Genomic DNA, 24,944 nt, shown 5'->3' on the forward strand with positions numbered 1-24,944 from the left:
CCGGACGCCGGGGCCCTGGCCTGAAGGGGGTTCCCCGGGGATGGAGGTCTCGGGGGTCCAGGCGGCCCTCGGGGGCACCCTTGAGGGGTCCGGGCAGGGGGAGGGGCGACAGCGCCCGGTCCTCGGGCCGGACTCACCTCGCGGCGGGGCGGCCGAGCCTCGGTGTGCCGGAACTTGGACACCCTGAAGCGGTTCATGGCGACGGGGACGGCGGCGGACGCGGCTTCGAGGACCCCGGGCGTCGGGTCTCAGGTGCACGCTGAGCAACCGCGACTCCCGCTGCCTCGGCCCCACCCGGGACCCAATGCCGCGGGCACGCCCCCGGCACGCCCCACTGCCAATCGCAGCCGTCTCCGGCCCCCTGGGCCACGCCCCCAAGCCCCTCTCCTTTCGCGCGCGCACCACCGGTCCCGCCTCCCGGCCAATCCAGGTACGGCCGCCCCGCGAGGCCACGCCCTGATACCGAGGGGACGGACTGGCGCGAGTGGGAGGTCACGTGGGGCGCAGCTGTCAGCCCACGTCTCCTGCGGTGCTTGCGTGGGGTCTGGGCTGCAGCATTCGCGATTTTGTGTGCAGGATTTGCTGTGGAGTCTTTGCGGTGTACCTAGCACGCCTTCCAGCACTATCTACCTCTTCCTGTAGAGAGGGGAGAAATTAGCTCCATTTCAGAGACAGGAAACCCCCGGCTAAAGGAGAGTGTAAACTGTCGGTCCCCAGGTCACACCAGTGGTAAGAGGCAGAGGGGGAACAGGGGCCCAGGTCTAAAGCAAATCCCTGTCCTCCGGGCCTACTCAAAAGCCTCTGCATCGGGCCAGGCGTTCTGCATCCGGCCAGGCGCGGTGGCTCAGGTCTGTAATCCCGAACTTTGAGAGACTGAGACAGGAGGATCCCTTGAGCCCAAGAGGTCGAGGCTGCAGTTATCTGTGATCGTGCCACTGCACTCCAGTCTGGAAGACAGAAAGAGACCCTGCCTCTAATAATAATAATAATAATAGCTTTTAATTTTTCTTTAGTATTTATTCATTTATTTGACACGGAGTCCCTGTCACCCAGGCTGGAGTGCAGTGGCGCGATCTCGGCTCACTGCACCCTCTGCCTCGCGGGTTCAAGCAATTCTCTTGCCTCAGCCTCCCGAATAGCTGGGATTACAGGCGCCTGCCACCGCGCCCAACTAATTTTTGTATTTTTAGTAAGAGACGGGGTTTCACCATGTTGGTCAGGCTGGTCTCGAACGAGACTCAAGCAGTCCTCCCAACTTGGCCTGCCAAAGTGTGGGGATTATAGGAATGAGCCAACGCACCCAGTTGATTCTTGCATTTCTAAGGTTTGAAAAGCAATGCTTACGTTTTATCTTAGTTCGGGCAGAAGTGTATTTACTGTGAACCAAAGTCACTTGTGGTTTATTGAAAAGGCTTTTTGTTTGTTTGTTTTGAGACAGAGTCTCACTCTGTTGCCCAGGCTGGAGTGCAGTGGTGTCATCTCAGCTTACTGCAACCTCCACCTCCTGAGTTCAAGTGATGCTCCTGCCTCAGCCTCCCAAGCAGCTGGGATTATAGGTGTGCGCCACTACTCCTAATTTTTGTATTTTTAGTAGAGATGGGATTTTGCCATGTTGGCCAGGCTGGTCTCAAACTCCTGACCTCAAGTGATCCACCTGCCTCAGCCTCCCAAAGTGCTGGGATTAGAGGCATAAGCCACTGCGCCCAGTCCAAAAAGGTTTTTAGAAAATCCTCAGGTTGGCCGGGCGCGGTAGCTCACGCCTGTAATCCCAGCACTTTGGGAGGCCAAGGTGGGTGGATCACGAGGTCAGGAGTTCAAGATCAGCCTGGCCAAGATGGTGAAACCCTGTCTGTCCTAAAAATACAAAAATTAGCTGGGCGTGGTGGTGGGTGCTTGTAATCCCAGATACTTGGGAGGCTGAGGCAAAGAACTGCTTGAACCCGGGAGGCGGAGGTTGCAGTGAGTCGAGATTGTGCCATTGAACTCCAGCTTGGGCGACAGGGCGAGACTCTGTCTCAAAAAAAAAAAAAAGAAAAAAGAAAATCATCAAGTGGCTGGGCACGGTGGCTCACGCCTATAATCCCAGCCCTTTGGGAGGCCGAGGTGGGTGGATCACCTGAGGTCAGGAGTTCAAGACCAGCTTGGCCACCATGGTGAAACCCCGTCTCTACTAAAAATACAAGGCGTGGTAGCAGGTGCCTGTAATCCCAGCTACTTGGGAGGCTGTGGCAGGAGAATCACTTGAACCCAGGAGGTGGAGGTTGCAATGAGCCGAGATCATGCCATTGCACTACAGTATGGGGGACAAAAGCGAGATTTTGTCTCAAAAAAAAAAAAGAAAGAAAGAAAATCATCAGGACAGTGGTCCCACTGGATCCTAGGCGACCGAGGCACAGCTCATCATCCCCTTTCATAGGGAACTGCACCTGCTACAGACATCACAGACCAGAATATCTGGACCACACATTCCTCACCCACTTGGAATTGTCCTATACTCTGTGTAAAGTAAAGAAAATGCTACACTTAAGACAAATCATGCCCCTGAAGAGCTGGGCTCAGGCTCTTCTGCCCTCTGTAAAAGATGTCTGAGCTCACATGGGAGAGTTGCAGCCATTGGCAGCCATGAACTTGGCCAGTCCCATTATACTTCAAATGATCAGTGGTTTCAGCAAGAAATCACAAAGACTGTCTTGTCTCCCATTGCCTTCAGCCCAGCACTGTCGGGGAGCACCATTAAACCCCTTCGCAGCTCTCACAGATATCCACAGCTCAGGAGATGGGGAAAGGGCTCGGTGGAATTGCTGGTCTAGTGAAATGAAAGTGTGGAGGGGGAAACGCTTACGACTTTGTGTTCCCTTTGCAAGTAACATTTGTTTCTCCTTTCTTTTTTTTGAGACAAAGTCTTTGTTGCCAAGGCAGTGCAGTGGCGTGATCTCAGCTCACCACAACCTGTCTCCTGGATTAAAGCGATTTTCCTACCTCAGCCTCCCGAGTAGCTGGGATTACAGGTGCATACCACCATGCCTGGCTAATTTTTGAATTTTTACTAGATATGGGATTTCGCCATGTTGCCCAGGCTGGTCTCAAACTCCTGAGCTCAGGCTATCTGCCCACCTCGGCCTCCCAAAGTGCTAGGATTACAAGTGTGAGCCACTGTGCCCGGCCTGTTTCTCCTTAAAGCTCACATTTTTGAGCTTCTGCCTGGAGAACACGGGATCATATTCTGACTGGCACTGAGCATAGGTGTAGCTTGTGGCTTCTGCAGTCTTTGGCAACAAGCCTGGGATGGATCCATTTGTGTTCAGTTGCAGCAGAAGTCCTTGAAAGGCAGGGCAGCAGTTTGTACCCATGGTAGTAATAAATGCTTGCCCTGCCTCTCTTTTGTTGTGAAAAGCAAATGAAAATAAGCATGAGAAAGTAATTCAGAAACTCCCAAGAGCCATATGCTTGGGAGATACTGATCACAATGACGATTGATAGGCACGTGGTTTAAAGGAAAAAAACACGGTTTTATTGTGAGAAGACCTGGGCTTGGGTCTTGATTCACTCACTTACTAGCTATGTGGCCTGGGACAAGTCTTTTCATCTTTCAGAGCTTATTTTATTGTTGTTTTTTTTCTTTGTGGGCGGGGTGGTGTCCGTTTGTAAAAATGGGAATAGTCCTCCCGCTACCTACCTCATAGGGTTGTGCTCACATCAAAATAGAAAACAAAGCCAGGGAACAGTGGCTCATGCCTGTAATCTCAGCACTTTGGGAGACTGAGGCGGGCAGATCACTTAAGGTCAGGAGTTCGAGACTAGCCTGGCCAACATGGCGAAACCCCGTCTGTACCAAAAATACAGAATTAGCTGGGTGCAGTGGTGCATGCCTGTAATCCCAGCTATTCAGGAGGCTGAGGCAGGAGAATCGCTTGAACCCAGGAGGTGGAGGTTGCGGTGAGTCAAGATCGTGCCATTGCACTCCAGCCTGGACAACAAGAGCAAAACACTGTCTCAAAAATAAATAATAATAAAGTCTAACCAAAAAGAGACCAGGCATAGGCCCAGGCTGCTCTCAGCTGGGAGTCTTTCCCATGTTTTCCTTTCTTCTGTGTGGCAGATCCCGGGGACTTTGTCCTCTCTTTTGGTAATTACCATCATCCACTCCACTCCTCAAGAGTTCTCTGCTTCATAATAGAAAATACTGGCTCCCCAACAATCAGCTTTCCTGCTATCCCTGAAAACAAGAACACATACACCATTTCAACGTGGAGGATTTTTACTGTTCATCACTATGGGGAAATAGATGGGGGATAAACGAAAATACAAAGAAAAAAAGGGGGGGAAGTTACAACGGTGACAGTTTTCATATTACTGAGCTCTCCTCTAGTTCCTAACTCACTCTGAGGTAGTAAATGGAAGTCCTTTTGGCTCTTGTTCTCAGCTTCTATACTTGAAAGCTGTTCTTCTCAACCAGCAGCATTCCCCCAACCCCCATTTCCCCTAAGTTTTGGGCTTGCCGTGAGTAAGTAACTCTGTCTGAGTTCTTAGTATCCTCAGTGCTTAGTACAGCCTGGCACATGGGGCCAACAGAGATTGGGCACTGGCTATGCATCAAGTACTATAGGAAGCCTTTACATGATTATTTCACTCAGATGACCCTTTGAGGACATTACTATTTTTTGTTTTGTTTTGTTTTGAGACAGAGTCTTGCTGTGTTGTGCAGGCTGGAATGCAGTGGCGTGATCTCGGCTCACTGCAACCTCCGCCTCCCAGGTTCAAGTGATTCTCCTGCCTCAGTCTCCCCAGTAACCGGGACTACAGGTGCGCGCCACCACGCCTGGTGAAATTTTTTTTTTTTTTTTTGAGGCAGAGTCTCACTGTTGCCCAGGCTGGAGTCCAGTGGTGCAATCTCAGCTCACTGCAGCCTCCACCCCCTGGGTTCAAGTGATTCCCGTGCCTCAGCCTCCCAAGTAGCTGGGATTATAGGCACGTGCCGCTGTGCCTGGCTCATTTTTGTATTTTTGTAGTGACAGGGTTTCACCAAGTGGCCCAGGCTGGTCTTGAACTCCTGACCTCAGGTGATCCACCTGCCTCGGCCTCCCTAAGTGCTAGGATTACAGGCGTGAGCCACCACGCCTGGCTGACGTCGTTACTATTAAGTCCTCATCTATTTATTTGACATATGGTCTCCATTTGTCACCCAGGCTGGGGTGCGGTGGCACAATCATGGCCCATTGCAGCCTCAGCCTCCCAGGCTCAAGCAATCCTCCCACCTCAGCCTCTCCAAATGCTGGGATTACAGGTGTGAGCCACCGTGCCCAGCCTATGTCCCCATTCTAGAGAAAAGGAAACAGAAGAACAGAGTGAAGTAAGTTGCCCAAGGACACACAGCTGGTAAGTGGCACAGCTAGAATTCAATCCCAGGCTGTCTGACTCCAGAGCTATACTCTTTTTTTTTTTTTTTTTCCTGAGAATGTGTCTTGCTCTGTTGCTCAGGCTGCAATGCAGTGACACTATCATAGCTCACTGTAGCCTTGAACTCCTGGACTGAAGTGGTCCTCCCACCTCGGCCTCCCAAATAACTGGGACCACAAGCATGCGCCACCATGCCCGGCCAATTAAAAAAAAATTTTTTTCTAAAGATGAGGGCTTGCTATGTTGCCAAGGCTGGTCTTGAACTTCTGGGCCCAAGTGATTCTCCTGCCTCGGCCTCCCAAGGTGCAAGGATTGACAGGCACGAGCCACCACACCTAGCACAGAACCCATACTCTTTTTCTCTTTTTCTCTTTATTTTTGAGACAGAGCCTCACTCTGTCGCCCAGGCTGGAGTGCAGTGCCGCAATCTTGGCTCACTGCAACCTCCATCTCCTTGATTCAAGCAATTCTCCTGCCTCAGCCTCCCGAGTAGCTGGGATTATAGGTGCCCACCATCACGCCCGGCTAACTTCTGTATTTTCAGTAGAGACGAGGTTTCTCCATGTTGGCCAGGCTAGTCTCCAACACCTGACCTCAGGTGATCTGCCCGCCTCAGCCTCCCAAAATGCTAGGATTACAGGTGTGAGCCACCGCGCCTGGCCACAGAACCCATACTCTTCTTTTGTTCGAGACGGAGTTTTGATCTTGTTGCCCAGGCTGGAGTGCAGTGGCACGATCTTGGCTCACTGCAACCTCTGCCTTCTGGGTTCAAGCGATTTTCCTGCCTCAGCCTCCCTAGTAGCTGGGAATACAGGCACGTGCCACCATGCCTGGCTAATTTTTGTATTTTTAGTAGAGACGGGGTTTAACTATGTTGGCCAGACTGCTCTTGAACTCCTGACGTTGTGATCCGCCCTCCTCGGCCTCCCAGAGCACTGGGATTACAGGCATGAGCCATCGCGCCTAGTCAGAACCCATATCTTTTTTTTTTGAGACAAAGTCTCACTCTGTCGCCCAGGCTGGAGTGCAGTGGCACTATCTCAGCTCACTGCAACCTCCGCCTCCCGGGTTCAAGCAATTCTCCTGCCTCAGCCTCCCGAGTAGCTGGGATTACAGGTGCCTGCCACCATTCCCGGCTAATTTTTGTATTTTTAGTAGAGACAGGGTTTCATCGTGTTGGCCAGGCTGGTCTGGAACTCCTGACCTCAGGTGATCCGCCCACCTCAGCCTCCCAGAGTGCTGGGATTACAGGCGTGAGCCATTGTGCCCGGCCCAGAACCCATACTCTTCATCACTATGCTGCTCATTTAAGTATTTGCTGAATGTATTAAAGGAACTCTTGCTCACCTCCCAACACCCTTGTTCATCTCAGTCCTCCCCATTCAGTAGCCCAAACTCTCTCCAACTATTACTTGCAATGTACAATAGCTTGGTCACTGTTCTTCAAAGGACTGGTGGTTTTATTTATTTATTTATTATTATTATTATTATTTTTTTTGAGAGGGAGTTTCACTCTTGTTGCCCAGGCTGGAGTGCAATGGCGCGATCTCGGCTCACCGCAACCTCCGCCTCCTGGGTTCAAGCAATTCTCCTGCCTCAGCTTCCCGAGTAGCGGGGATTACAGGCATGCGCCACCACATCCAGCTAATTTTGTATTTTTAGTAGAGACGGGGTTTCTCCATGTTGGTCAGGCTAGTCTCGAACTGCTGACCTCAGGTGATCCGCCTGCCTCAACCTCCCAGAGTGCTGGGATTATAGGCGTGAGCCACCGCGCCTGGCAGGACCGGTGGTTTTTAATCTTCGAGTCTCAATGCCTGTGGAGAATTTGACGAAACCTATGGGTATCTACCCAAATTAACATCCACGTACACAAAAATTTGGTGTACAATGCTGGGAGTAGGGGGGAGGGGGAGTAGCACAGATTCCCAGGCTTTGGGGATGGGGGTGAAAATTTATGAGCACAGTTTGTTTTAAACCCAACCAAGAATCCTCAGGTTTTTTTCCTATTGCTTGAGGTGGTTATGATGGTGGGAGTGTGAAAATTGAAAGTCCTTTGCAAGACTAACTAGGTCAGGTCTCCCTTCCTAGCCTCATCTCATCACATACTTTTTTTTTGAGACAGAGTTTCGCTCTTATTGCCCAGGCTGGAGTGCAATGGCGCGATCTCGGCTCACTGCAACCTCCACCTGCCGGGTTCAAGCCATTCTCCTGCCTCAGCCTCCGGAGTAGCTGGGATTACAGGCATGCGCCACCACGCCCGGCTAATTTTGTATTTTTAGTAGAGACGGGGTTTCTCCATGTTGGTCAGGCTGGTCTCGAACTCCGGACCTCAGGTGATCCGCCCGCCTCGGCCTCCCAAAGTGCTGGGATTACAGGCGTGAGCCACTGCGCCCGGCCACTTTTTTTTTTTTTTGAGATGGAGTTTCTCTCTTTTGCCTAGGCTGGAGTGCAGTGGCGCGATCTTGGCTCACTGCAACCTCCGCCTCCTGGGTTCAAGCGATTCTCCTGCCTCAGCCTCCCGAGTAGCTGGGACTACAGGTGCGTGCTACCATGCCTGGCTAATTTTTGTATTTTTCTTAGAGACGGGGTTTCACCATGTTGGCCAGGCTGGTCTGGCACTCCTGACCTCGTGATCCGCCGCCACCTCGGCCTCCCAAAGTGCTGGAATTACAGGCGTGAGTCACCGCGACCGGCCTCATCACATACTCTTAAATTTAGGGCTTAAGCAAAGAAGGCAAACACTTTCATATCTTAGACATTTGTTTCTTAAGTTCAGGCTACTTGGAATACTCCATCCCTACCTGACACACTTGTCATCGATGTTCAATTTGAATCTTACCTCTTAGAAGCCCTGACATCCCAAACTTCCTCTCTCCCATTTTAGAAATGGAATGACTCCTTCACCTTGTATGACTGTAACAGTGCTTATTCCTGTGATAGCATTTAACATTGTTAGTTGCTAAGGAGCCTCTCTCGAGTCATTGTTTGCTCCTCCCGAGCAGGGATGGTGTATCATGCATCACTGTATCCCAGATATTCTAGAACATGCATGACACACAGTAGGCGCTCACAAGTTTTACTAATTTAGTTTTTGGGCAGCACGGCTCCCATTCTGAACCAGCAAGTTCACTGCAGGTTTGGAGAAGGCTAACACGCTTAAGGAGAGAGCTGAGGTCAGCGCGGTGGCTCTCGCCTGTAATCCCAGCACTTTGGGAGGCCGAGACGGGTGGATCACGAGGTCAGGAGTTCAAGACCCAGCCTGGCCAAGATGGTGAAACCCCATCTCTACTAAAAATACAAAAAAATTAGCCAGGCGTGGTGGCACGCGCCTGTAATCCCTGCTACTCGGGAGACTGAGGCAGAGAATTGCTTGAACCCGGGAGGAGGAGGTTGCAGTGAGTTGAGATCGCGCCACTGCACTCCAGCCTGGGGACAAAGCGAGACTCTCTGTCAAGAAAAAAAGGAGAACTGAGTCTTGTTAGAGGAGGCGGGTGGGGAATCAGCCTAAGAGAAAGTGAGACTGCGGCCAGGATTTTGGGGGTGGCGACGAAGATTTACTAGAACCGCGCGGAGACAGCATGAGTAAAACTCACGCAATTCGTCGTAAGCCTCAGGGTTAGCAGGAGGGAACCACGCACTACATGCTGGGAGCGGCGCGACGGAGGGCCGCGTTGTATGCTGGGACTTGTAGTCTCGCCCTTAGCCAGAACCCTCGGACCACTTAAGTTCGGCTACATTCAACCACGTCCTTACACCGATAACGTACACTCATTGGTTGTCTAGCACAGAATAACGAGGTTGTGCACGGCGAGTCTACCTAACAACACTCTTCAGAGCAAACCCCGTTTCGGCGATGGCTACCCGGAAGGCGCGTTGGCTGCGGCTACGCGTACGGTGCGGCTGCGCGTGCGCGACGCATGCGCCTCTATGCGGGCCCGCCGTTCCCGCGAGGCCCCCTAGAGCCGGGCGGCGCAGGCGCAGTGTCCCCGGGCCAAGATGGCTGCGCGGTGCTCCACACGCTGGTTGCTGGTGGTTGTGGGGACCCCGCGGCTGCCGGCTACATCGGGTAGAGGGGCCTGGCCGCCCAGGGAGGGCGTGGTGGGGGCATGGCTGAGCCGCAAGCTGAGCGTCCCCGCCTTTGCGTCTTCCCTGACCTCTCGCGGCCCCCGAGCGCTGCTGACATTGAGACCTGGTGTCAGCCTCACAGGTGAGGGCAGGTTCCAACTTCCGAGTGGCGGTTTCAGGGCCTAGAAAGGAGTGAGTCTCCTCGCTGTGACTACGGCTGCAGGGGTAGTGGGGTGGAGGGTGTCTTCCGACGCGGATGCACAATTGCCGGAGACACAGACAGGCAGGAGGCGGGGAGGCCCCAGTGGCTACTCAGCCGTCAAGGAAGGGAGAGAAGCGTGGAGCCCCCGGCGGCGGTGATGAAACGCCCCGTAGATCGTGAACCTTCACCTCTCTGTCAACATTTCTGGAGGCCGCTGCTCCCTCGTCCTCTTCCTTTCCCATCTCTCCACCTTCTAGCCCGTAGCGGAAGGGAAGAGCTAACTGCCATTCGGAGAGGCCTAGGTACTTTGTTACAACAACCCTGCAAGATGCCTGCCTCATCACCATTTTAAAGAATGAGAAACTGAGATTCAACGGAGGAATCGACCAGCCCAAGGTCATGAAGTTAGACTAGAAGCGTTGTCTCAAACCCAAAGCTGTCATGTCATAGTTTACGCTCTTTCTACCACGTGGTGCTAATTGAAGGGCACAGTTAACAATCTTTTTAGAAGTCTTTAGTTGGTGATTGTAATAATAACACAGTCAGACATTTATTGAGCACTTACTGTTGGCCAGGCGTGGTTTTCCCCTTACATCACATTTCCACATGATAGGCACTGTTGTTCCATTTTATAAAGATACTGAGGCTTAGATGTTAAACCACTTACAAATGTCACAAAGAGGTGGAGGCTTGATTTCATTGCCTGAGATGACACTGAATTATACATTAAGCCTTGAAGTGCTTAGTCATGTTTTCTTTTCTTTTCTTTCTTTCTTTTTTTTTTTTTGAAACTGAATCTTGCTCTGTTGCCCAGGCCGGAGTGCAGTGGCTCAATCTCGACTCACTGCAACCTCCGCCTCCTGGGTTCAAGAGATTATCCTGCCTCAGCCTCCCCAGTAGCTGGAACTAGAGGCACGCGCCACCACGCCTGGCCAATTTTTGTATCTTTAATAGAGACGGGATTTCGCCATGTTGGCCAGGCTGGTCTCAAACTCCAGACCTCAGGTGATCCGCCTCCCCTTGGCTTCCCAAAGTGGTGGGATTACAGGCGTGAACCACCGTGCCCTGCTTAGCCTTGTTTTCTTATGCTGTGTGTTTTGTGCTGTATGTTGTACGTACCTGAATTATGCTAGGTTTGTGTCCTCTAGAATTTGTGCAAGTGATATTTAAGCTATCTATAAATTTATAAAGATTAATTAAAGGGCCCTGACAAGATAATTTATACCAAGTAACTTCCTGTTGCAATCCAGTTTGTAATAGTTATATAGTAGACAATCGTTAAAGTTTCAGTAATTGTGGTTACTTCATGCAATGTAAAGAAAAGAGCCTGGGCTTCAGGGGTGAACTTCCCCAGCGTGTGTGAGCGGGGTGTATTATTTAATCCCTTCGAGCATCTGTTTGAAAATTCATTCATTCACAGGTATTAATTGAGGCCAATTTTATGCCAGCCACTGTTCTAGGCACTGAGGAGATGGCAGAGAACAAAGAGATTGGATGTGTGTTTGGTTAAGAGAATGATTATTTATGTATTTAATTATTTTTTAAGACAGGGCCTCTTGTTGCCCAGACTGGTGCAGAGGCACAATTACAACTCAGTGCAACCTTGACCTCCCAGGTTCAATCGATCCTCCATTCTCAGCCTCCTGAGTAGCTGGGACTACAGGCATGCACCACCACACCCAGCTAGTTTTCTGTAGATGGGGTTTCACCATGTTACCCAGGCTGGGCTAAAGTGATTCCCTTGCTTCAGCTTCCCAAAGTGCTGGGATTACAGGCATCAGCCACTGCACCTGGCCAAGAGAATGAATTTTTTTTTTTTTTTTTTTTGAGACGGAGTCTTGCTCTGTTGCCTAGGCTGGAGTGCAGTGGCACTATTTCAGCTCACTGCAAGCTCTGCCTTCCGGGTTCACGCCATTCTCCTGCCTCAGCCTTCCAAGTAGCTGGGACTACAGGCACCCGCCACCACGCCCAGCTAATTTTTTGTATTTTTAGTAGAGACAGGGTTTCACCGTGTTAGCCAAGATGGTCTCGATCTCCTGAACTTGTGATCCACCCGCCTCGGCCTCCCAAAGTGCTGGAATTACAGGCTTGAGCCACCGTGACCGGCCTTATTTTTATTTTGAGATGGACTCTTGCTCTGTTGCCCAGGCCAAATTGCAGTGATGTGATCCTGGCTCACTGCAACCTCTGCCTGCCGGATTCAAGCGATTCTCCTGCCTCAGCCTCCCGAGTAGCTGGGATTACAGGTGTGTGCCACCATGCCCAGCTAACTTTTTTTTTGTTTTTTTGAGATGGAGTCTTGCTCTGTCGCCCAGGCTGGAGTTCAGTGGTGTGATCCCCGCTCACTGCACCCTCTGCCTCCCGGGTTCAAGCAATTCTTCTGCCTCAGACTCCCGAGTAGCTGGTATTACAGGTGCCCACCACCACGCCCGGCTAATTTTTGTATTTTTAGTAGAGACGGGGTTTCACTATGTTGGCCAGGCTGGTCTTGAACTCCTGACCTCAGATGATTTGCCCGCCTCAGCCTCCCAAAGTGTTGGGATTACAGGTGTCAGCCATCGTGCCTGGTCAGCTTTTATATTTTTAGTAGAGATGGGGTTTCACTATGTTGGCCAGGCTGGTCTTGAACTCCTGGCTTCAAGTGATCCACCCACCTTGGCCTCCCAAAGTGCTGGGATTACAGACGTGAACCACCAGGCCTGGCCCAAGAATGAATTTTTAAATTCTGTCCCTGCATCTATATACTTCATGGAAGGAGCAGTCGTCTGTTCAGTATTCTTTCTAGGTTTCATCTGGATTATTTGGAGAGATGTCATGATGGATTTTTTTTTGTTTATTTTTTTCTTAAACACGTACATATTTTTTTATTTTGTAGAGCCATGGTCCTACTATGTTGCCCAGGCTGGTTTCAAACTCCTGGCCTCAAATGACCCTTCCACCTTGGCCTCCCAAAGTGCTGGGCTTATAGTTGTGTGCCACCATGCCAGGCTAGATTTTTCAACATGAGCAAATGTGGCCATTTTTAGAGCTTGCTAACATTTTCTAATGTCAAGGTTGTTTTAAATAGAATCTGGCTGCATCTTTTCGTTCAAATATTAATCCTTAGGTGACTTGTTTTATTAAGCCAAATTTGTTCATGTTCCAGCTGTACAAATTTGGGAGCATTCGTTATTATTGTGTATGTGAAAGAGAGAAACAGGCACTAAACACTAAGCTTTGTGTGAAGCTGTGACTAAGGAACTGCGCTTAGCTGTCTTTTTCCCCAAGTGAGCTCATAACCTGCCATGGGCAAGTTTTATATCAGGTAGTGTACACAGGTGAGAGGTGGCATCCTTCAGGGTACGTGCTGTTTTCACAGATAGAGTCATCAAGTGGTTGGGCGGGGTGGCTCACGACTGTAATTCCAGCGCTATGCTGGCGCCGAGGCAGGAGGATCACATGAGCCCAGCAGTTTGGGACCAGCCTGGGCAACATAGGCAGATCCCATCTCTACAAAAAGATTTTTTTTTTTTTTTTTGAGACGGAGTCTCACTCTCTCGCCCAGGCTGGAGTGCACTGGCACGATCTCGGCTCACTGCAAACTCCACCTCCCGGGTTCAGGCCATTCTCCTGCCTCAGCCTCCCGAGTAGCTGGGACTACAGGCGCCTGCAACCGCACCCAGCTAATTTTTTGTATTTTTAGTAGAGATAGAGTTTCACTGTGTTAGCCAGGACGTCTCGATCTCCTGACCTCGTGATCCGCCCGCCTCCGCCTCCCAAAGTGCTGGGATTACAGGTGTGAGCCACCGCACCCGGCCAAGATTTTTTTTGTTTGTTTGTTTGAGATGGAGTCTTGCTCTGTAGCCAGGCTGGAATGCAGTGGTGCGATCTCAGCTCACCATGATCTTGACTCACCGTGATCTCGGCTCACCGCATCCTCCGCTTCCTGGGTTCAAGCGATCCTCCTGCCTCAGTCTCCTGAGTAGCTGGGACTACAGGCATGTGCCACCACTCCCAGTTAATTTTTGTATTTTTAGCAGAGACTGGATTTCACCATATTGGCCAGGATGGTCTCGATCTCTTTACCTCATGATCTGTCCACCTCAGCCTCCTGAAGTGCTGGGATTACAGGTGTGAGTCACCGCGCCCGGCCTACAAAAAGATTTTTAAAAATTAGCTGACTGTGGCCGGACATGGTGGCTCACACCTGTAATCCCAGCACTTTGGGAGGCCTATGCGGGCGGATCATCTGAAGTCAGGAGTTTGAGACCAGCCTCATCAACATGGAGAAACCCCGTCTTTACAAAAAATACAAAATTAACCAGGCCTGGTGGCGCATGCCTGTAAACCCGGGTACTCGGGAGGCTGGGGCAGGAGAATTGCTTGAACCTGAAAGTCGGAGGTTGCCGTGAGCCGAGTTAGCGCCATTGCACTCCAGCCTGATCAACAAGAGTGAAACTGTGTCTCAAAAAAAAAAAAAAAAAAAAAAATTAGCCAACTATGATGGCAACTGCCTGTACTCCCAGCTGCTTGGGAGGCTGAGGTGGGAGTTTCACTTGAGCTCAGAAGGTTGAGGCTGCAGTGAGCCATGATGATGCCACTGCACTCCAGCCTGGGCGACAGAGTATGACTCTTTCTCTACCAAAAAATTAATAAAGTCGTCAACTGAGAAGCCATGTGGTGGCGAGCCTCTATAGTCCTAGCTACTCAGGAGGTTGAGGTGGGAGGATTGCTGGAGTCCAGGAATTTGAATTTGGCCTAGACAACATAATGAGACCCCTGTCTCTTAAAAAAAAAATTTTAAAAGGTCATCAACTCAGCTTCCAAACACTAGTCTGTGATCTTGTCTCAAATCTAGTAGTAAGATGATGTAACAACATTTTAGATGTGACTTTTCTTGCAAGCAGAAAGAAAGCAGTTGTTGGTGGCCAGGTATGGTGGCTCATGCCTGCAATCCCATTACTTTGGGAGGTGGGTCGATCACCTGAGGTCAGGAGTTCGAGACCAGCCTGGCCAAGATGGCCAAAGCTTGTCTACTAAAAATAGAAAAAATTGGTCAGGCGTGGTGGCGGGTTCCTGTAATCCCAGCTACTCGGGAGGCTGAGGCAGGAGAATCGCTTGAACCCAGGAGGCAGAGGTTGCAGTGAGCCAAGATCGCGCCACTGCCCTCCAGCCTGGGCAACAAGAGCCAAACTCCCTGTCAAAAAAAAAAAAAAAAAAAAAAGAAAGCAGTTGTTGGACAGTGGGTTGGCCATTCTTGGAACGACTTGGGGGCTTATTTTATTCTGGGTTGTTCTAAAAAGGACAGGACATTTACTGGTCATATCTGATAAAAGAAATAGTCTATTAAATGAACTCTAATTATTGTTAATCATTGATGCCCTTTGGATAATGTCAAAAGTCATCAGACTGGGGATGGTGGCTCATGCCTGTAACCCCAGCACTTTGGTAGGATGAGGCCAGCGGATGACTTGAGGTCAGGAGTTCGAGACCAGCCTGGCCAACGTGGTGAAACTTCTTACCTACTAAAAATACAAAAATTAGCCAGGTGTGGTGGTGTGCGCCTATAGTCCTGGCTACTTGAGAGGCTAAAGCAGAAGAATTGCTCGAACCTGGGAGATGGAGGTTGCAGTGAACCGAGATCACACCACTGCACTCCAGCCTGGGCGACAGAGTGAGACTCTGTCTCAAAAAAAAGAAAAAACAAAGCCATCAATCTTGTAATTAAACGTGATTTGTCTTTATCCACATGCAGTTTTGTGCGTTACTATCTCTGTACTAACTCCAGTCCATGTTCTCTGCCCATAATGTTGAAGCCACAGCTGCCACAGGTCACTACCAGCCTCAGCCTTCTGGCATTGGAATGCGTGGTGAGAGAGAGGCTGGACTGGGCCAGGGCAACCCCTTACTCCGAAATAAAAAGAGGGTTGAGTACAAGTTCAATAATAAGTCAGCTCTAGTGTTTTCTCAAGTCTAACTGAAGAAACACAAAGTGGTCTCCTGACCCCTACTACTTCCAGTGTGCTTTTTGTATCTCGAGGATATTGGGTGTGCCAAACACACAGATTTATTTCCTATTTCTAATTTTAAGTATCCTGACCATTCCTATTCATTCTCCTGTCTGATCATCCTTTACCTGGCCTCCTACTTGGATGTGCTCAACCAACCTCTGGTTGTGTTTTGTGCTGATTAACTTCGAGTAGTCTCCCAGGCTTCCTAGAGTTGTTTCTCTCTCTCTCTCTTTTTTTTTTTCCATATGGAGTCTTGCTCTGTCGCCCAGGCTGGAGTGCAATGGCGCGATCTTGGCTCACTGCAACCTCAGCCTCCCAGGTTCAAACAATTCTCATGCCTCAGCCTCCCAAGTAGCTGGGATTACAGGCGTGCGCCACCATGACCGGCTAATTTTTGTATTTTTAGTAGAGACAAGATTTCACCATGTTGGCCAGCTTGGTCTTGAACTCCTGACCTCAAGTGATCCACCCGCCTTGGCCTCCCAAAGTGCTGGGATTACAACAGGCGTGAGCCACCTTGCCCGGCCTAGAGTTGTTTCTCATGCAAACCTAATGGGTTCTTTGTTTAACATTTGCAGTGGCTCCCTATTGCTCTTAGGATAAAATCCAGACTCCTTAGCATAGCTCTAAGGCCCTTCCTATTCCTAGGCCCCATTAATCGTTATCATCTCTAACCACCACTGCCACCACTGCCATCTAGTTTAGTTATAGGTAAGATTCAAAGTCCTCTTTAGCCTATTTCTGTCTCTCTCTCTTTTTTTCCATGTCATAAGTTTATTTACAAACATATCTAGTATGCCATATAAGTTCAAGTCTTTGATCCATTTATTTATTTATTTTTAATAGAGACAGGGTCTCTGTGTTGCCCAGGCTGGTTTCAAACTCCTGGGCTCAAGCGATCCTCACGCCTCAGGTTCCCAAAGTGCTGGGATTACAGGCGAGAGCCACTGTGCCCAGGCTTATTTTTTTTTCTTTTTTTTTTTCTGTGATGGAGTTTCGCTCCTGTTGCCCAGGCTGGAGTGCAATGGCGCGATCTTGGCTCACTGCAACCTCGGCCCCCCAGGTTCAAGCGATTCTCTTGCTTCAGCCTCCTTACTAGCTGGGATTACAGGCATGCACCACCACATCCGGCTAATTTTGTATTTTTAGTAGAGGTGGGGTTTCTCCATGTTGGTCAGGCTGGTCTCTAACTCCTGACCTCAGGTGATCCACCCTCCTTGGCCTCCCAAAGTGCTGGGATTACAGGCAGGAGCCACCACACCCGGCCCGGCTTATTCACTTTTTAAACAGATTTCATCTATTAAAACACCTCCAGTCTAGGCGTGGTGGCACACGCCTGTAGTCCCAGTTACTTGGGAGGCTGAGGCAGGAGAATCGCTTGAACCCAGGAGGCGGAGGTTGCAGTGAGCCAAAATCGCACCACTGCACGCCAGTGTGGGGAACAAGAGCAAAACTCCGTCTCAAAAAACAAACAAAGAAACAAAAAGCCTGCCGGGCACGGTGGCTCACGCCTGTAATCCCAGCACTTTGGGAGGTCAAGGCAGGCGGATCATGAGGTCAGGAGATCGAGACCATCCTGGCTAACATGGCGAAACCCCGTCTCTACTAAAAATATGAAAAAATTAGCCGGGCGTGGTGGCAGGCGCCCGTAGTCCCAGCCGCTTGGGAGGCTGAGGCAGGAGAATGGCGTGAACCCGGGAAGCAGAGCTTGCAGCCAGGATTGCGCCACTGCACTCCAGCCTGGGCGACAGAGCGAGACTCCATCTCAAAAAACAAAAAACAAAGCCATCAATCTTGTAATTAAACGTGATTTGTCTTTATCCACATGCAGTTTTGTGCATTACTATCTCTGTACTAACTCCAGTCCATGTTCTCTGCCCATAATGTTGAAGCCACAGCTGCCACAGGTCACTACCAGCCTCAGCCTTCTGGCATTGGAATGCGTGGTGAGAGAGAGGCTGGACTGGGCCAGGGCAACCCCTTACTTGCTATCTGCTCTTGCTATCTGTTAAGTGGATGAACTAAAACATCCTTGTTTCTTAAGCAGTTGGTGTCTTGCTATTAAAAAAGGTGCTGTGAATCCAGATCCAAAGTACAAAGTCATCCTAGTTAGTAACCGCCATTTGTTTTCCACTGAAAGTGGCAAATGCTTTCCTGGGCAGCTTAGCCAGTTTCTGCAGCTTAACAGCTGATGCCTAGAAGTTCTTCCCCGACCTTCTTAGATTGAGTTGTCATTGGTTCTCAGCAGGGGACACTTTTACTTCCCAGGGGACATTTGGCAATGCCTGGAGACGGGGAGTTCTCTACTGGCATCTAGTGGGTGGAGACCTCCTGAGTTTCTGGTGAATGTCTGGAGTAGGGCTTGAACATCTGTATTTTCATCAGTCTAATGATGCTGTTGGTCCAGGGAGCGCAGTCTTGAGAACTGCTCCTTAAGTAGATACCCAAGGCTGCAAGATAGAGGGAAAAGAATGTGGGGAGTTGTTAAGCATTAAATGTGACAGAAGAATATGAAAATATGAAAATACCTAGCAAATGGTAAGTGCTCATGTGGCATAAGAGGGGGGAACTGAATCCCTTTTTAATCATCTCCCAGTGAGGAGTATTATTCCTTTAGTGGTTTACTGAGACCACTCCAGTAGTATAAGCGAGGAGAATCAGCCTCATCCAATACTCTGACATAGTTTAATATTAATTGAATACTGTGGCTTCTTTAGCCATTATTGAAGTGCATTAGGGAACAGCCCTAAAGCTGTAGCCTGTGTATTAGTCTGTTCTCATGCAGCTAATAAAGACATACCTAAGACTGGTTAAATTTTAAAGGAAAGAAGTTTATTTAACTCACAGTTCAGCATGGCTGGGGAGGCCTCAGCGATCATGGCGGAAGGGGAAGCAAACACATCCTTCTTAACATGGCAGCAGGAAGAATGAGCAAAAGGGTGAGCCCCTCATAAAACTATCAGATCTCATGAGAACTTACTATCGCGAGACCAGCATGGAGGTAACCGCTCCTGTGATTCAGTTACCTCCCATCAGGTCCCTCCCATGACACGTGGGGATTATGGGAACTAAAATTCTAGATGAGATCTGGGTGGAGACACAGCCAAACCCTATCAGTTTGTTTGTTCCTTCGCAGATACAGCCTGGCGGGTCATGTACTCACAGTTTTCTTTTGTTGAGAACATTCCCAGAGTGATTTTCTTTGTTTTTTCCTTTTCAGGAACAAAACATTACCCTTTCATTTGTACTGCCTCCTTCCACACGAGTGCCCCTTTGGCCAAAGAAGATTATTACCAGATATTAGGAGTGCCTCGAAATGCCAGCCAGAAAGAGATCAAGAAAGCCTATTATCAGGTCTGTATGGAAGTCAGGTTTTGGTGACCAAATTGTAGTAGGAACGTTGTTGATCCCATGTGATCCTGATCAGTACAGCGTATGTGCCCATATGGATAGGTCTCATGAGCTGATAGTATAGAAGGGTGTGATAAAGCTGGACTTTGCTAGACTGTTTTTCGATGCACAATGCCGTAAAGGTTGGTGCTTCAGAAAAAAGAGGCGAGTCCAAACCAGAGATTTTAAGAAGTTTTTTTTTCTAGAGCTGTTTTCATAATTAAATTTAATCTGTATTTTCTGAATCAGTAGGTATGCTAGTCTAAGTTTTAGGTAGTCATTCTTTGCATCCAGATAAAAGTTTAGAGGTTTAGAATTACTTCCTTTCCTTTCTTTTCTTTTTTTTTTTTTTTTTTGAGATGGAGTCTCACTCCATTGCCCAGGCTGGAGTGCAGTGGCGCAATCTCGGCTCACTGCAACCTCTGCCTCCTGGGTTCAAGCAGTTCTCCTGTGTCCACCTCCCAAGTAGCTGGGACTATAGGCACCTGCCACCACGCCCGGCTAATTTTTTTTGTATTTTTAGTAGAGACGCGGTTTCACTTTGTTGGTCAGGCTGGTCTTAAACTCCTGACCTCAGGTGATCCACCTGCCTCAGCCTCCCAAAGTGCTGGGATTACAGGCGTGAGCCACCGCGCCTGGCCCTTTCTTAACCTGGAAAATGTGAAATTCCCATTGTATCCCAGGGTGTATTAGGGTAGTTAGGGTAGCTGAGTAAAGTTGTATACGAGATGTCTACACCACTGGTTCCTAGACCCTTGGTTTGCTCTGACCAACAAAATAAAATCAATATTGGAGGCACCATTGTAGGATTGACGGCTTTTTATAAGTGCACAGTTCACTGGAGTTGTGCACCTGTCACCACAGTCAACTTTAGGACATTTTCATTACCTTGGAAAGAAACCCCGTATTCATTAGCACTCTCCTTCCATTGTCGTCTCTCCCCGGTCCCTAGCAGCTGCTAACCTGCATCCTGCCTCTTTGCATTCGCCTATTCTCAATATTCATATACAGGGAATCATACAATATGTATCCTTTTGTGTGTCTTGGCTTCTTTCATTCACATAATGTTTTCAGGGTTCATCTGTGTTATAGTTTGTGTCAATACTTCATCCCTTTTTATGGTCAAATAATCTGTTGCATGGATTAATCACATTTTGTTTATTCATCGTTTGATGGACATTTGGATATTTTCCACTTTTTGCTATCATGAACAGTGCTGCTATATAGACATTCATATGTAAATTTTTGTGTAGACATGTTTTCAGTTCTCTTGGATATTTAGGAGTATAGTTGCTGAGTCATATGGTAACTGGATGTTTAACCTTTTGAGAAGCTGCCAGCCTTTTTCAAAGCAGCTGCACCATTTTGCATTCCCACCAGCAGCATATGAGGGCCATGATTTCTCCACATCCCAGTGAACACTTAACTATTATCATCTGTCTTTTTAATTACGACCCTAGTGAATATGAAATGCTATCTCGTTAGAGTTTCGATTTGCTTTTTCCCTGGTGACTAATGATGGTGAGCATCTTTCTTGTGCATGTTGGCTATTAGTATGTCTTTGGAGAAATGTGTGTTTGGATCCATTGCCCACTTTTAATTGGGTTGTCTTTTTTTTTTAATTGGGTTGTAATGGAATGAACAGAGGCATGGGGACAGGAAGCAGAGATCCTGGCCTGTGAAGAGCGAATGGCCTGTCTTTTCCTGAGCTCAAGAGTCAGGTGCCTGATCCAAGAGTGGGAAAAGATTGAAAAGATGGAGGCTGGGTTCTTGTTAAAAAAAAAAAAAAAAGAGATTCTAGGCCAAGGATGGTGGCTCACTCCTGTAGTCCTAGCACTTTGGGAAGCTGAGGCAGGAGGATCACTTGACCTCAGGGGTTGGCTTGACCCTAGTAGTTTGAGACCAGCTTGGGCAATGTAGTAAGACCCCGTCTCTACAAAAAAAAACTCACATGACAGTTGATTTGAGGCCCTTAGCAAGTCCCAGAGACATAATTTAAGAGAAAGACTTAATTTAGAGAACCATTCAGGTTTTTAGGCATGGAAGTAAAAAGATCAGGTAAAGCTGTAGCAATTACTGTATTTTATTTACCTACAAAAATAATTGAAACAGCAGAGACGTCTATTTATTCAGTCATTTTCTTCCCTTTTAAAAAATTGTTTCTTTTTTCAGACAGAGTCTTGCCATGTGGCTCAGGCTGGAGTGCAGTGGTGCAGTCTTGGCTCACTGCAACCTCTGTCTCCCGGGCTCAAGCAATTCTCCTGCCTCAGCCTCCCGAGTACTTGTGTTTATAGGCGCGCGCGACCATACCTGGCTAATTTTTCTATTTTTAGTAGAGATGGGGTTTTGCCATGTTGGCCAGGCTGTTCTCAAACTCCTGACCTCTGGTGATCCACCCAGCTCAGCATCTCAGAGTGCTGGGATAACAGGCATGAGCCACTGTGTCCGGCCCCCTTTTTAAAAATTTGTTTTTCTTTTTTGTTCATTTACCTATTCTAAGCCATGCTGGGTGCTAAGGGCAAAGATACATCAGAATCAGTTCCTGCCCTCAAGTTAAGAGATGGATACATTAAAACAGATCATTATTATTATTATTTTGTGGGGCGGACAGAATCTTACTCCGTCACCTAGGCTGGAGTGTAGTGCCTCGATCTCTGCTCACTGCAACCTCCACCTCCCAGGTTCAAGTGATTCTCGTGCTTCAGCCTCCTGAGTATCTGGGACCACAGGCATGTGCCACCACGCCTGACTAATTTTTTGTATTTTTGGTGGAGAGGGGTTTCGCCGTGTTGCCCAGGCTGGTGTTGAACTCCTGAGCTTAAGTGATCTGTCTGCCTTCACTTCCCAAAGTGTTGGGATTACAGGCGTGAGCCACTGCACCCAGCCAAGAGACAACTTTTATAAAGGGAACATAATTATGACTGGTATTTGGGGTTCTATTGTATCGGGGGTTTTGTTGTATCTGGTATTTGGGGTTCATATTGTATCTGGAGTAATTTATCATGTTTTTCCCTTAGCTTGCCAAGAAGTATCACCCCGACACAAATAAGGATGATCCCAAAGCCAAGGAGAAGTTCTCCCAGCTGGCAGAAGCCTATGAGGTAATATGACTTTGGTGCATGCGGTCACTGCTGTTCAGCTATGTGTATGAATCAAAGGTTGCATTGCTACCTGGGACAGCCTGGTGTGTCATACAGTCCAGTGTGAAGGCCATGTCCCTGACCCAAGTAATCTTGTTAAAAAAAAAAAAAAAGAGATTCTAGGCCAAGCATGGTGGCTCACTCCTGTAGTCCTAGCACTTTGGGAAGCTGAGGCAGGAGGATCACTTGACCTCAGGGGTTGGCTTGACCCTAGTAATTTGAGACCAGCTTGGGCAATGTAGTAAGACCCCGTCTCTACAAAAAAAAAAAAAAAAAAAAAAAAAAAAATCACCAGGCGTGGTGGTGGCGCACCTGTAAACCCAGCTACTTGGGAGGCTGAGTCAGGTTCATCACTTGAGGGGCTCAAAGCTGCAGTGACCCATGATGCCATGATTGTGCCATAGCACTATGGTCTGGGCAACAGAACAAGACCTTCTCTCCAAAAATAAAAAATAAAAAAAAAACAACAACATTCTAAGACTAACTTGGAATGTCAATGAAGAACAGGATCCAGGCTGGGCGTGGTGGCTCATGCCTGTAATCCCAGCACTTTGGGAGGCCGAGGCGGGTGGATCACGAGGTCAGGAGATGGAGACCATCCTGGCTAACACGGTGAAACCCCGTCTCTACTAAAAATAAAAAAAAGTTAGGCGGGCATGGCGGCATGTGCCTGTAGTCCCAGGTGCTGGGGAGGCTGAGGCAGGAGAATGGCGTGAACCCGGGAGGTGGAGCTTGCAGTGAGCTGAGATTGCGCGACTGCACTCCAGCCTGGGCGACAGAGCAAGACTCTGTCTCAAAAAAAAAAAAAGAACAGGATCCAATAATCTGTACTAATAAAGTTCCCCAGGTAATTTACACTTGTAGCTGGATTTGGGAATTCACAGTTGGATTAATTAATTCAGCCCTTATTCAATGACATCCCCTTCCTCCACCTCAGGGCATCACTGCTTTTTGGGAATAGCGGTTATTGTAAAAGTAGAAGCCCATTATTGTCCTATAAGAATGTCAGTGTAATCAGAGGACAAAGCATACATCTCTGAAAACAGCTATTGACCCCACTTCCATAGTTTTCTGAAGTAGACCTTTTTCCCAGATTTTTTGACGATCTTTTTTTTTTGCTTAAGAGACAGGGTCCCTCTATGTTGCCCAGGCTGGTCTTGAACTCCTGGGCTGAAGAGATCCTCCTGCCTTAGCCTCTCAAATTGCTAGGATTATAGGTGCAAGGCACCAGACCTGCCCGACTTTGGCCATCCTAAAGGGGTTCAGGATATATAGGAGCTCATATATCTATGGGAGCAGACAGCCACATAGAAGAACAGTCTCAACTCAGTAAATCTTTTTTGAGTAAATATCTGTCAACTAGATCTAATGAAAGGTTTATTTACTAGTGTAATTTTAAAATAATATGTTTTATTAGGTAACTCAAAGTAATTGATAACATAACTAAACAGTCTTGGAACCTGCTTCTGTGGAAGATAAGATTAATTTTTTTTTTTTTTTTAAGAGTTGAGGTCTCAGCCAGGCGCAGTGGCTCACGTCTATAATCCCTATAATCCCAGCACTTTGGGAGGCCAAGACAGGCGGATCAGGAGGTCAGGAGTTCGAGACCAGCCTGGCCAAGAGACCGGCCTGAGCAATATGGTGAAACCCCGTCTCTACTAAAAATACAAAAATTAGCCAGGTGTGGTGGTGGGTTCCTGTAATCCCAGCTATTCAGGAGGCTGAGGCAGGAGAATTGCTTGAACCCGGGAGGCATCAGTGAGCCGAAGATTGCGCCATTGCACTCCAGCCTGGGCAACAGAGTGAGACTCCCAATCAAAAAAATAAAAAAGAGTTGAGGTCTCACTTTGTTACCTAGGCTGGAGTGTAGTGGCGAGATCACCGCTCACTGCAGCCTCAAACTCTTGGGCTCAAGCAGTTTTCCTGCCTCAATCTCAACTTCCTGAGTAGCTGGGACTACAGGTTTCCCACTGCACCCAGAAGATTCAGTTTTTAATGGGGCGGCGGGGGGTGTTATTCTTGTGAATGTGTTTTTCCATATGGTTAGTTGATCTGATGTTTCTGCCAGGGGGATGAGTTTTGGAGAGTCCTAATCCACCATGTTGCTGACTTCTGTCTTCAAGGGGGATGTTATTAAAAGGACCGAGCCTCAGAACCTAAGAGCAGCAATTCCTTGGGAAGGGCTGGAACCAGGAGATAAAACCCACCAGGAAGTCATGAACTCCCACCTGTCTCCTCCTCTGCCAGCCTTCCTCCTTTGCATCTTAACTGGGTGCCCTAAAAGCTACCCTAGGCACCAAGCTGTCTTCCACCTGCTTTCTTAGTCCCTCTCCATTCTAGGTGGAAGTGTCTTTTCCTTTGGAGGAAGCGTACTCTTTTCTGTTTGGCCTTAAGGATAGTGCCTATTTTTTTGAGATAGCGTCTCACTTTGTTGCCCAGGCTGGAGTGCAGTGGTGCAATCACGGTTCACTGCAGCCTCAACCTCAACCTCTGTGCTCAAGCAATCCTCCCACCTCAGCCTCCCAAGTAGCTGGAACTATAGGCGTGCACCACCATTCTTGGTTAATTTTTTTGTATTTTTCTTGTGATGGGGTTTCACCATGTTGCCCAGGCTGGTCTTGAACTCATGAACTCAAGCAGTCCACCTGCCTTGGCCTCCCAAAGTCCTGGGATTACAGGTGTGAGCCACCATACTCAGCCTAGGGCAGTGTCTTTTTAATTAAAGAAAAAAAAGTAAGACAAACACATAAAAAAAAGATA

At 48.5% G+C, this 24,944-nt stretch overlaps 2 protein-coding genes and 1 long non-coding RNA gene across 8 annotated transcripts in view; 1 reads left to right on the top strand and 2 right to left on the bottom strand.

The window, feature by feature from the left end:
• Positions 1-370, bottom strand: part of CORO7 (coronin 7) — a 62,703-nt gene extending 62,333 nt beyond the window's left edge. Inside the window, exon 1 of one of the 3 annotated variants that reach the window (XM_055365164.2) lies at positions 138-370. In XM_055365164.2, coding sequence (XP_055221139.1) covers positions 138-197 — 60 coding nt within the window. In that variant the 5' untranslated portion in view covers positions 198-370. The remainder of the gene's footprint in view (positions 1-137) is intronic. The other 2 variants (XM_055365162.2, XM_055365161.2) reach the window with 2 other exon arrangements.
• A 2-nt stretch (positions 371-372) lies between these two features.
• On the bottom strand, positions 373-9,274 carry LOC129527537 (uncharacterized). 2 transcript variants are annotated; one of them, XR_008672525.2, is made up of 4 exons: positions 8,991-9,274; positions 4,135-4,216; positions 792-947; positions 373-636 (listed from the first exon to the last, which is right to left on the bottom strand). It is a non-coding gene; the product is annotated as an uncharacterized lncRNA (long non-coding RNA). The 2 variants fall into 2 exon arrangements; XR_010131325.1 differs by having other exon boundaries at positions 8,237-9,274.
• Positions 9,275-9,318: 44 nt separating this feature from the next.
• DNAJA3 (DnaJ heat shock protein family (Hsp40) member A3) overlaps positions 9,319-24,944 on the top strand; it is a 32,391-nt gene continuing 16,765 nt past the window's right edge. The window contains exons 1-3 of one of the 3 annotated variants that reach the window (XM_004057107.5): positions 9,319-9,604; positions 18,875-19,008; positions 22,062-22,145. In XM_004057107.5, the coding sequence (XP_004057155.2) occupies positions 9,394-9,604; positions 18,875-19,008; positions 22,062-22,145 (429 nt within the window). In that variant the 5' untranslated portion in view covers positions 9,319-9,393. The remainder of the gene's footprint in view (positions 9,605-18,874; positions 19,009-22,061; positions 22,146-24,944) is intronic. The other 2 variants (XM_063699474.1, XM_019011798.4) reach the window with 2 other exon arrangements.

The sequence above is a fragment of the Gorilla gorilla genome, chromosome 18, assembly GCF_029281585.2.
Source record: "Gorilla gorilla gorilla isolate KB3781 chromosome 18, NHGRI_mGorGor1-v2.1_pri, whole genome shotgun sequence".
In the NCBI taxonomy this organism is placed as follows: Eukaryota; Metazoa; Chordata; class Mammalia; order Primates; family Hominidae; genus Gorilla; species Gorilla gorilla.